This window comes from Leuresthes tenuis, unplaced genomic scaffold, assembly GCF_036924035.1.
Source record: "Leuresthes tenuis unplaced genomic scaffold, fLeuTen1.0.hap1 SCAF_11, whole genome shotgun sequence".
Classification (NCBI taxonomy): domain Eukaryota; kingdom Metazoa; phylum Chordata; class Actinopteri; order Atheriniformes; family Atherinopsidae; genus Leuresthes; species Leuresthes tenuis.
Window position 1 is genome coordinate 24251996 of NW_027325365.1, and position 13353 is coordinate 24265348.

At 39.1% G+C, this 13353-nt stretch overlaps 1 protein-coding gene across 1 annotated transcript in view; it reads right to left on the reverse strand.

Annotated features, from left to right (window-relative positions):
- LOC140318410 (matrix-remodeling-associated protein 5) overlaps positions 1 to 12106 on the reverse strand; it is a 29051-nt gene extending 16945 nt beyond the window's left edge. Inside the window, exons 1-3 of the mRNA XM_072396221.1 lie at positions 11916 to 12106; positions 3755 to 3881; positions 3239 to 3375 (exon numbers count right to left, since the gene is read on the reverse strand). Coding sequence (XP_072252322.1) covers positions 3239 to 3375; positions 3755 to 3841 — 224 coding nt within the window. The 5' untranslated portion in view covers positions 3842 to 3881; positions 11916 to 12106. The remainder of the gene's footprint in view (positions 1 to 3238; positions 3376 to 3754; positions 3882 to 11915) is intronic.
- Between the last annotated feature and the right edge of the window lie 1247 nt (positions 12107 to 13353).

Genomic DNA, 13353 nt, shown 5'->3' on the forward strand with positions numbered 1-13353 from the left:
GGTTCTAAACTGTACAGTTTCCCTTCAACAAACTATACAAGTCATTTTAAACACTTAAATCTAATACTGGTTTATGTTTTATAAACATGCTCAGTTATGTTTAAAACTGGATTTATTTTTTCAGTCTGATCTGTGCAACCATGAACACAGCAGGTGAGCACACCCAGTCAATTGGCTGGGTAACCAGGATGAAGTACATTGAACTCTTTCGATGAAATGTTTGTTGGTGTACAGTACGGTACATCAGAAAAATAGCCATTAAAACACATTTTCAAAAATAAAATAACCTGTTTAGCTCTTCCTAGCTAAAATACTGAGGTGAGGTTATTTTAGTAGACTTGAGTAAAATTTGAAAAAAATAAAAATAAAATGAAAAATAAAAAAGGCCGACCAAGCCACAATTTTGCAAGAGCTTGCTTCTGACATGGAATAAAAATGACTCTGCCCGTGCCACTATTTAGATTCCAATGAATATTGCATCTCTGCTCATCGATGCTCCATCTCTCTTTATGTCATTTTTCTTTTCCTTTTTGTTTTTTTCCATCAGCACTCAGTGTTGTTATGTCCTGCTCTGCAGATTGTGACGGGTCTTAAAAATCCCTGTCAAGACCAAAAGTCATTTAATTTGAGATTATAGCGCTTACTGTGCTCACAACCAGCGGTGGCAGCCATGTGGACTTTTTTTGCCACTGACGGAACATGTCCAGGTAGAATAGAGATGAAGGTACATGTCCTCAATAGAAAATCTGAACACGATGTCAGACGATGTCGTATGCTGGGACAAGAGCGCCATCTTGTGAGGAATATTCTCCCATTACCTCCATTTAGGACCATTAGAGGTTAGATTCAGTTTTGTTCGGATGCTCAGTGGTGGGGTAAATGTTTCAGTGCAAATGGATAAATAGTCAAGAAACAAGTTTTTATGCAATCCAAGGCATTTAGTGTACAGCTGTACCTTAATTCTATTGTTCTTTGTCCATCGTGCCTAATTCCAAATTAACTAGAACCTGCGAGCAAATACAGTACTACATGGAAACCCAATGTGCCGGTTATACATTTCCATCCTTTGTGATTAGATGATTTTCATATCACTTTCCATGAATCTTGAACATCTACAATGCCTTGTACATTGGGCTGTCACCATTAAAATTGAATCATATCATTACATATCATTATTGATTGTCTTCGCTCACTGTGCAGCTGTGTGCAACTGACAGATGTTTTTTCCACATGGTTTCCCATCATTTCATGGAGTTAATTGACTAACTTATAGAGCTGGCACTTTTTTTGTGGTGTCATCTTGTTTCGCCCTTTTCCTTCCACCAGTGGACATGTTTCATCTTCTTTTTACTTATGTTCACACCAATAAGAAAAAGAAATCAAATAAATAAATAAAAAAACAAAGCTAAATAAGTCTGTTGATATTGCAATAATGTCTTCGTTGTGAATGTTTTTGGTCATGATGATCATGTAGTGAAAATCAGATATTGTAGTCGCCTATGTGCTGTTTACCATTACTCATCCAAAAAAGGATCTCACACAGCGGGATGTCACCCACCCATCTCTGACAACTGTAACCATTGTGTGTTATAGCTGTTTCCTGTGAGTGGTTCATGCCATCATCCATGCTGCTTACTAAAAAGTTCCTTTTACCAATGATAGAAATGTGTATTTTATCCACAGCAGGCATTTATTACAGCAGGCAGCATTTCTCAAAACGTAAACTAAAGGAATACAGGCCCCTGAGCGGAAACAAAACACCCAAACATATCTGGTATAAACTTAGACCCAAAGCTATGCATTAGAGACAAAAATCCCCAGTTCCGCACTCCCCTGTTCAGGGTGGTCTAGTGTCTTGAAAGTTACAGCCTGCAAAAGGAGTGGGCCCATTCTAAATGTCTCTTCTGACAGATGGTGTCTCCATTGCACAAAAAGACACAAAAAAGTAACGTTGTGCAGCATCTCTTATCTGCAGTCCACTGGGCCAAGTGGAAAACTGAAAGCAGTGGAAACAAGAAATCAAAATAGACTCCTGCAACTTTTGAAATGATATGACTTTCATTTTAAGATGACACCATGGCAAAATTTCAGCTCAGTACGAAGGTCTCCTCTGCTGTTTTGCTGCTCTTTCAGCTGCTGCCTTTCACTCTCTTTTACAGTAGTTGTGTCTCCTTGACTGAGTGTGTCTTTTGTGCCGTTTTCAGAAGATGAAACAAAAGCTCTGTAGTTATTTATAAAGTAAATGTTGCTTTATTCAATGTGATCTGAAGGAGGTGGTGAAATTTAATATAATTAGCCTTATACTAAACAATTCCTCACCTTCTGTATAGTGCTTGCTAGATAAAACATCTTATACATTTTCTTGTGTGATAAATGTTTCCACTGAATAGGAGGGAGTTTTGGAGATAGTTTACCTCATACAGACTGCAGCTTGACACCACAAAATAGCTTTGCAAATATATACCTTCTGCAACACTTCACATTTTTTTTCCAGTGGTGAATGGCTGCAAAACTGCTCTTTTGACAGATGTAATACGTTTGAAAGGCAGAAAATGGTCTTTCCTACCGTAAAGTCTCACATTCAAATGGGAACCCTCCTGTGAACAGTGGAGTTGCTCTGACCATTGCTCACCAAGTATTTTTGCCATGCGAGTATGCACTGTTTGGAGCCAATAATTAAACAAGGCCAGAAACAGTGGCTGGGGCACTACTCTGCTATATTGCAAAGCAGTGAAAGCTCCAACCACAATACAAAGATCCACATGGAAATGATTAGATTTAGTTTAGAACCACATGTGGGGACTAAGTCCTTATCTCAGGGGTTTCAAACAGATGTTGTCAATTAAACACAACATAAGCCACTTGCTCATTACCTCACTCATGAGTTTGCCCTTCATGTCGGAAGAAAGTGGTATTTTGTTTTTATGGCAGGCTGACGATACCCTTTCATGATCCCACCTCCTGCGGCAAGAGAATAACTTCTCTGAGGGATCCATGCCATGAAAAATGGTCTAAAAAGGCGAGAAACTATCTTGCAAACCAAAAAGTATTTGCCTCAGCATTTTGGTTTGTGAGACAGCTTTGATCATTTGTTAATTAATGAAAACATTTCCCCAACACTACATTCCACCCGACTTACTGCGGAGTGTTTAGTTGTCTTCTCTTTGGACTGGCATCAATAACAATGTCTCAATTCTCTTGTGTTCACGTGAGTTTAAGCACAGTAATTGAGTCTTACCCCAGGTTGAGCCTTTCTGTGCCTTTAGGGAAGGCTTTTGGTATGGTGGTGAGGTGTCGGAACGTACAGTGGACCTCTTTAACACCTGGGCAGCTACAGCTACGTGGGCAGAATGGGACACCTTGGACAGGAGCAATCTATGGGATGTGTGAAGCAGAGGTTTGAAGGTGAAAACGAGCAACAGAATCTCAGAAACTTGAGAACAAACAGTCATTTTTCAATGAAAGATAGGAGGATTGGGACAAAAAAAACTGTCCATGTGTGAAAGAAGCTAAATTCTAAGAGTCTAAATCTAAGTCTAAAAAAGAAAATGTTTATTTTACAAAATTATTACATATTTACTTCTGATTAATCTAAATTACCCTCATATTTGAATAAAGTAATTTTATATTCTATTTCTATTTAAACTAAACACAACTCTTTCCAGTCATTCAACACCCTCAGCATTGTAATTTAAGTCTTTCATATTAAGTCAGGGTCCATAATAAATCAAGAGTTTATGAAATAAAGATTTACCGTTTGCAGAAGCAGTGACGAGAAGAGCAGAGGAAACCATGCTGCAGCCAACCTGCAGATGCTTTTGGTGCACCACCACAGCACCATGACTGGATGGCTGTCAGATCACTCACGCCATGAACATAACCTTCAGCAGGAGGAAACGGATCGATTGGGATGTGGATTAGCATCGACAAAAGTTGACGGTCAAAACAATGAAAAGAGGTTGGTTTTGAGTAATCGGATAAAAATTTGAAGCAAGTACGAACAAAATGGCAAAGTCGTAAAAGGGAACCATACAGGCTGACCAAGCAAGCCAATTGTTGTTTTCCTATGAAGATACAGACATTACCTGACTTTCTCTGCCTCTAAGTGTCTGATACCAGTCGTCTTCGTTTAATCAGTTGGTTCTGTTCGTACATGAGATTTAAGGCACTCATTTTATACTAATGCATACTCCCTGTTCGAAAGCAACTAAGACATGTGACGATGTGTATATACTACGGGCCAATTTTAGGGTCAACTAAAAATGACCAAGCTCACACTATATGTCACTGTTTGTGACAGAAGGCATGAATCCTTTGCAAGAAAGGCCACAAAAAGAACTGCTCCAAATTAGCATATCCATCTCTCCAGGCAACACAACACCACTGATTATATGTAAGGGGAAATGGCAGGTTTAGTTATTTATACATTTAGTTTTGGCACATGATTCCATAATCATGCCAGAGTCATTCCACAAATGTTCCTGTGCCTGATCTGAAAAATAAAGGCATTAATTATAATTTTTATGAACATCTTTATGATATGTTTAACAAAACCAAAATGTTTTATTTGTGACTTTTAAAAAAATATATAAATACAATGTTTTAAAAGGGTTCAGTGAACATCCTCCAAAAGTGATGTTTCTACATGGTTGCCAGAGGTCATCGATATATCTCGAACCTCACGGTTCCCTGTTATCATTTATCTACTGAGGATCAGGAATCAGGATACCAAGTGTACCTGAATAGATAGTTTTGGCCCCTTAAAGGCAGTGGACTTAAGCAATAAACTCAGCACTGTCATACGTTTGTGTTCAGTTGCAAATCCTTCCAAAACAGACCAATGCATCCAGCTCTATGCATTTGAAGACAAGCTTCCTCTGACTTTTGCGTCCACTCTCCTTATAAATGTAATCTGGCCTCCAACAATTTCTGGGATGCTGAGTTCTTCATTAATGTCAAATTTTATCCATCCGATGTCTTGGCAATACTGCAAAAAGCATTATCTGCTGTGACTGCAAATTTGAGAGGTCAACTAGACTAGAAAAGCACAATACAAGCACAGTCCATTTACCATTTACACCATGCACATTTTTCTGTAAATTACCAGTAGTATGCTGGTTATGGGATTGTCCTGGTGATGCAGGCTACACAGGTACTGTAAAAAGGTTTTCAGAAATCTGGAAATGCTACTTGTATTCTAATAGAAAAACCTTATCTGAGTTTAAGTAAGCACACAGTATAACTGCACTGTGATTACCAGAAGCTCTAGCACTCCAATAACAATCTGGGTTTCTTGTAAATGCAAAATTTTGTCTGGAATCTGATCCTGACAAGAATCTTACCCACTCTTGTGGAAAATGCTGTAAATGATTAGTGCGGTGAGACTAAACAAAACAGTTAGAAGAGAGCAGCAGAACTGGTAAATGATTCTGAGTGTGATTGTCATACTCACATTAAATTAAATTAAATTAATGCAATATTCAGGATTTCACTGTATTATTTCATTATTTAATATTTCATTAAGACTAATGGAAGTTAGATGCACTTCCTTTCTTTAAATTAATGTATGACACATAGTAGTACACATACATATTCAGCCTTTGATCTTTTGACTTCTCTTACCTGGTAAAGCTTTGTAACAGGACAAATGTATTTCTCATCTTAGCTTTAGATGCAATTTTAAGTTTGACTACACACGATGAAAGAGAAGAATTATGATAATTTAAAGCAAAATGCGTCACATTAATAAAGTCTTTCAACAAGGCCAAGCTGGAGATTACATTAGGAAAAGAAAAAAAGAATAAGCATTAATAGCATTAGCAGCTCTGAGAAAGAAAGCCTGTGAGAAAAATCTCCACAACTGGGAACGCTGACAACAACTCTTCTAATACCGAACTATTTACCCTCGAGGTTTATTCTAAAAAAAAAAAAGTCAGAGTTTAGAAAAGGCATAGTCTTACCTGTATTCACTATGCCTTACCTGTAGGAACTTTAAAAAAAAATCCTCTGTCATCCAACATAATCATGTTGAAAACTAGGAATACATCTGTAGTTGTCAACACACATTTGAGACATCATCTGCCTCAATCTCAACCTCTGGCAGCTCAAACAAATTCAATACAATAGAACATCGAGTGGAAAATAACTACTTAACATTAGCAACCTTTAGTTGAGGTGTGCCACAGTGCCAGGTGGTTTGGCAGTTGTTATGTTCACATGCTCAGTTGAGGGTATTACGTGCAATTTCCATACAACCACGCTCTCACACCCCCACAAATACTTCCACTCAGAAACAGATTCACTAAAGTCTCATTTCTGACAAATAAGAGAAAGAGAAGAATTCACAGGTAGAACCAAACAACACTTACATTTTTTAAGTCATTAGAGGCCAGTTTGGGGTTTCTGGTTTCCACTTCAGTCTGTGTTTCATCCCCACGGGGAGGCTAATTCACCTAACAGCTGTGTGTGTGTGTGTGTGTGTGAGCAACGGACAGAGGGGTATGTGAAAGAAAAAGAAAAGATCTCAAATTTAAAGATAATTTTGATGTTGTTATCATTCCAAAACACATGGATTATCTTGCTCTCTGGATAGTATTTGGGCTCCTCCTCACAGATACAAACACACATACACAAAGTCTGGACCTTAGTGAAGGCAGCAGTTCCAGCAACCAAATGAATTCAGTAGTTTTCAACAGAAAGATTATATCTATTTTATTTATTTTGATTTACAAATTATATATATATATATATATAAAACTTGAATTTCAAACTAATTGCCACTTCAGCAAAATACAAACAGATTTCTTGCTCTCAAACTTTACCGGAGGCCCACAAATCCAGGGGGCAAACCGTAGGTGATCATACTTGTAGAATTGCAATAAACTTCCTTAACAATTTGTTTTCAGTTCCACCCTCTGTCCCAGAATAAGCTAGTTGTCACATTTTTAAACGTAAATTCTTTGACTGACGAAACTACGTAACTGTGGTTTCTAAAATCATGGCTATGTAACGTTGGGTGGCAACACCCATTCCGAAATCCCGCCATTCCGACATCCCGCTATTCCGACATCCCACCATTCCGACATCCCACCATTCCGAAATCCCACCATTCCAACATCCCACCATTCCGACAAGGCTTTCCGTATAAGGAAATGTGCGTTACTCAACAGGTGAGTCCCTTCTTTCTGTTCATGCAATTTATATGTTTAACACATGTTTACAGACAAGCGTTATTAAAGACACAAAGTCTCGGCAACTGGAGGAGGAGAAGCAGTCCGCAGTGATTTTCAATCACACACTCCAATGCCACTTGTTTCAACTTCCGAAAATTTAATCCAGGACAAAAAGGCTTACAAACATGGACCGAAACGGCTCCATAACACGCACAAGAATCCAAAAGAAACGAAAGTTAACTAAAAGAAAGCAAATAAACAGCATGAAGTGGTCAAAATTGGTTTTACGCATGCCTATGTGCGTCTGGCACATGCGTCTTCGGGCTCTCCCACGTTGGTTTGTGGATGAAAGCTATATGTTCAGCTGTAATGTCACATAAAAACAATCTCTACATGACATCTACTCCCAGGTGTGACCAGTTAGGTCCTTAAGATATCAACAGGCTGTATAAAGCCTTGCGCAACGGCTGTGTGTTTGTGCCAAATGCGCAAAGCCCATCCGCGCTTCCCATAAGTACTCATAAATCACGTGAATAACATGAATAAACGTTTTTACTGCCTTTTGTTGTGTTTTATACGTTCTATGCTGTCATTTCTCTCCTCTCCTATTGGCAAGGCAAGGCAGAGTGCTCGCAACTGTGTCCGGTGCAGTAGCCGTGATATCTGTAATTGCAATTATTACTTTTGCATATGATGACAGCGTGCAAAAGACGCATGAGCTCTGTGGAGAGCTCCGCTCCAGCTGGCTGCTGTGACAGCTCACTGACACTGTATTTCTGCTTAACCAGTTTCAGTCTCGCCAGAGTTACATTAATATCTGTATTTTTATATTTGAAATTCAGGGGATTTTGATAATAGATTATTAAAGTTTGTTTGCGAGGCCTCTGTGGCCTCTGCATGTGCAGAGTTTGTGCGCCAAACTTTAGGACGTATTTGCGCCGGCATATCATTAGTGCAAAATGTTTTGGGTAAAAAATAGGCTATTAAAAGGAACTGTCGGAATGGCGGTATGTTAAAAAAAAAAAAAACATACCGCCATTCCGACCATAGGAGGAAAAAAGTGTCGGAATGGCGGGACGTTTGATAAAAAATTAAGTGTCGCCATTCCGACAATTGGAGACCCATGTCGGAATGGCGAGATGTCGGAATGGCAGCATGTTACCTAGTGAGTGAGCGATTGAATGAGTGAAGAAGTGGATAATCCAAACACAGCCATCATAAGCTACAGCTAACTATTAGCAAGGAGGTAGCAGCTAATGAACAACAAGAGTTTCTCAGGAAGTGGTGGAAATCCAAACAGAAATGATTATATAATTGTGTTATTGTGGTACTCATATGCAGATATAATACACTTTGAGTTGTGCCAAACTGCAAAACTGATCAAGGCAAGCATCAAGCAACTTACCACTTAAACACCAAGTAATTTACAGTTTGCCCTAACGTTACGGTTACATGCTGCCATTCTGACATCTCGCCATTCCGACATGGGTCTCCAATTGTCGGAATGGCGACACTTAATTTTTTATCAAACGTCCCGCCATTCCGACACTTCCTGTTTGTAAGCCTTTTTTTCCTGGATTAAATTTTCGGAAGTTGAAACAAGTGGCATTGGAGTGTGTGATTGAAAACCACCGCGGTCTGCTTCTCCTCCTCCAGTTGCCGAGACTTTGTGTCTTTAATAACGCTTATCTGTAAACATGTGTTAAACATTTAAATTGCATGAACAGAAAGAAGGGACTCACCTGTTGAGTAACGCACATTTCCTTATACGGAAAGCCTTGTCGGAATGGTGGGACATTTGAACGTCGGAATAGCGGGATGTCGGAATGGTGGGACATTTGAACGTCGGAATTGCGGGATGTCGGAATTGCGGGATGTCGGAATGGTGGTATGTCGGAATGGTGGGATGTCGGAATAGCGGGATGTCGGAATGGCGGGATTTCGGAATGGGTGTTGCCACCCCTAGCATTAGCATGGTCCTGTCATCTCTATATCTGCCAACTTCCAGCCACAATACATGACAGTCCATGTTGACCGTTGTTAAACCGTTGGTTAAACAATACAACAATGTATAACCAGATAAATAAACTGTAAATCATAGAAAATATTGATGAAGTGATCTTTAAGACGATCCCTGTAAAATAACTGAATTTCCTACTCAAACACTGTTAGTTAAGATGTGCTTTGGCAAACATGAAAACAGTCATTTTGGTCCACAAAGGGAAACAGTCCTCTCTGGTGTCATCCACAGGGAGGGCAGAGGTCAAAGGTCAAGTCCAAAACAGGAGCTCTGGACTTTAAAATCACGGTTGTGATTCATGGAGGAGTAGGAGAGAACAACTTTATGGCACATTACCTTGAACCTGAGCCTTCGGGTCTGTAATGTGGTGAAGATTAAATTAAAAAAAGTAGGTTTCTGACAGAATTTACCGTACTGAATGTGGCCCACAACGAAGGTCCAGTACTGTCCATGTGAATTTAGTTATCCATTCTGTTTTAAATGACATATTGAAAAGACAGTTGGTATAGTTTATTGGCTGCTGTACGCAGCTGTGTAGCAACACTGAATCATGATAAAATCCTAAGGGCCAGGTAGGTAAAGTATAAACCTGTTGCAGCACAACTCCTGTAGTTGTTTTATAGTGCAATAAAGGTGTCCATTCAGCGTCAGTCTCTGGTATTAAAGATTTTGTGATCACAGGTGAAAGCTGCGTCTCTGCTCTGCCCTCATTATTCGCACTTTGCAAAAAGCAAGAAAAGGCAATGAAATGAAGAGTGCAAAAACAAAGAGAGAAGAAGCAAGAGGATGAAAAGAAAGAAAATCAAGTTCAATAAAGCAGAGAACAGTAAACTGAAACAGCTGATGACATGCAAGGAGAAAGAAAAAAGGTGTCCCTGAGTTTTGAAAACAAGCAACACTCCTCTCAGGCCTGGCAAAGATAAAGTGCTTCACTTCAACGAAAAGAGCCAGAGCACAAATCTGTCCAACATCCTGCTTATCAGAATCATATGCCTCCTGGCACGCAGTCTGGTTTTTCTAAGCACTGCCAAAATAAATCCATCCACTCTTTTATTTCTTTCTATATGTCCCCATTAAACACTTTCAGTGAATGCCCTATAGGAAGACTGATAGCAGAAGACATTTTTCAAATTGTTGAATGTTCATTTGATAATAAGACTGTCACTGCCAATTTTTTTATAAGAAACTATAAGTGCAATTACATTTAGGATTATGGAGATTAAAAAACAAACAAACAGTGAAACATACATAACAGATATTTTGCACCTCACCTGGCAATTTATCTAGTTTGACTTTTGCATGTGTTTAGGATCTCCAGGCTGACTGGCTAACTGTATAACCAACATGCTAGCAAGCAGCACTATCAGCCAATGATGCACCACTTTTTGATGGTGAAAAACCAAATCAATCTCAAAAACCCTGGTGGATTCCTTAAAGAATGTCAAAGTGTGGCCAGTACATCTTTATGTCAAAAACATTATGCTGTCAGTCAGCCAAGTCACAGCTACTCTGGTCAAGATAACACATGTCAATAGATGACTACAATATGATTCCCACATGTTTTTCCATGCAGGTCTGTAATATCATGTGGTGCCCATACAGCCTCATTCAAAAATCTGTCCCAACTTAAGGTGCTGTTTTGTTATCAGGTAACTCTTTCTCTGGGGAGTTGTCCAGCATGTAAAACAGAGTCAAAAACTCAAAGATTTTAAGATCTTGGTATGAATAACTGTGATAAGAAACGCTTCCCAAAGTTTTGCTCAAACTTTCGTAAAGAGCAGATTCCTTTTTCGATTTTCTTTCCAAGTGTTGGCTGTAATTAACACAGAATTCTATCATGGTTTGTAAGAAGCTCAAATGGCTTTTGAGCATTTTTTAAGTCTTTGTAGGATTTAGTTTATGAGGATCCTAATTAGCTACAGCAATATACCAGCTATTGTTTCTTATAAACTCTCTTTTACCTCTTGCTTCTAATCGCTGAAAGCTGGTGCCTCTTAAAACAGAGCAGTGTGTCTAATAAATACACAATGATGTATTTATGCTGCACGCCTGTTTGCCTGAAGTCCTCATTGGTAACAACATGACTGAATGCACTTTGACAAACGATCTGCTCGGAGAACATAAACTTTTCTCAATGACAGACTGTCTCACACAAGTTTTAGTCTTGCACACATTATTTCAATATAAACATTTGAAATTTCAGATGCTCTTTGAACAAAGTCATATGGGAATAGTTTTTGTGGGTGGTGAGAATGTGTGTCATATTATTCATGAGTTCAGCTACAGTTTTCCTATAGCTGCTCACAAAAAAATACTGTTCTGTGCTGCCAATTTTAAAAACCAGTCGATAAACAGATTAAATACTGACATACTGTCAGATGCCACAGTGGGACGCTGAGAAGGAAAGCAGATTCCAAAGTGAAATGAGATTCTTTTATGTTATAAAGGCAAAAATGTCTCTAAATCTCTGACTTTGGGAGACTTTTTACTCTCAATAAATAGCTTTAAGTTATTTGACATGCAGCTAAATGAGGATAGTTACTCAATAGCAATGATTCAAAGTCTTGTCAGTCAGTTCATGCAGACTAAATAGTAAACAAGATAATTTTAATCAGGAAATGACTAATAAAAACAAGCAGAAAACAAAGTTCTGAAAACTTAACATTGGCTGCATCTGGGAGTATTTTCAAGGTTCTCATTTATCAAAACCACAAGAGACTCACCTGGAAATTCCTCCAGAAGAGGGAAAATAAACTCATAGTAGAAAAAGAATCCAAAAACAAACTCCTTAAACTCTGACTGCAGGACGTAAAGTTTTACAAGAGAACCAGGAGTTCAAAAGTATCCAGTTGATGTTTTAGCCCTGTTGATATTTGCTGACTTGTAAAAGCACCAAGGTCCCGATGTCTGTGAGGAGAGAGTGAGAGGAGACGGTGCGCTTTCTGTGTGTATATATATCTGTGTGTGTGTGTGGATTGGTTTGACCCTCTGTTGGTCCCTAAGGCATCTGGATTTCAGATTAACCGCTGTTCCTCTTTCCCATCCTGTTCTGTTAACCGTGCAGTCAGGAATGCTCCTCCATCCCCTTCTACACTCCTTCCTGCACCTCTTCCATTCATCTCCTCTCTCACTGCCTCGCTGAGACTCTTCTTGCACTTCACACACACAGTCCTGGTGGAAACATTACTGTCTTTTCCTTCTCACTGTTTTCTTTCTTTGTCACTCCTCTGTGTGTCTTACTTCTTGCTTCTCTCCCTGTCTGCTTTTTCTCCCTTTTTGCCTGTTTTTCTCTTTACATGCTTTCACCTTCCCAACCCTCCCACTCAGTTCCTTTTTTTTTCCTGCGAGGTACATTACAGTGTGTGAATACAGATTGGTCAATTGATATAATCCGCCCATCAATATTGAGCATGTGCCTGCAGCTGCACACTTACACTTTGCAAAACTTGGCAGTCAGTCAGAATTATTCTTTTGATCTGCCTTAAGCCTTTATACGTTATATAATACCTACAGTGTTGAAACAATGTAACCATACACTGTCTATATCAGCTGGTGTCACGCATAGGCTGAATATGAGTCCTAGACATATTGTCCATAACAGATTTGATCTTGCTGGTACCACCACATGGAAACACTTACGTTACTGACCTGCTTGTGTCTCAAACTCTAAACAAGTCTATATGAAAAGGCCTTTTGTTATTGTGCCCTACCTCTCATTTAATTTATGTGGTTTACTTCACCCAGCACAGAAGGAGAAGAGGCCACCAATGTGCAATTTACAAGTGCAAGCTTGTTCAACATGTAGAAAAAGCCTGTAGATTTATGTAGTTTTTATTGTTCTTTTGTTTTCACTTCACCCCCACCAGATGGAGGGGGGCATTGGATGGCTTACAAACTTCTAGTTCTTGTTTTAAAAGCTTCTGTCCTTTTCTGGCTACTGTTATCCTAAATCTTTATGCCTCAGTCATAATGAGGAGAAATCCCCCAACCAAAGCCTGCATTCACCCATGGAGCAGAAAGTCTGCCACCTATTCCTGATTAGAAAGCTGCTTGACAACTTGACCAAAACAGTAGTCAAGACCACAGGTCAACTTAAAAAAAAACTTAAAACAAGAGTTGAAGATGGATTAAAGATGAAGCAACATGGACTGCTCTTGGTTG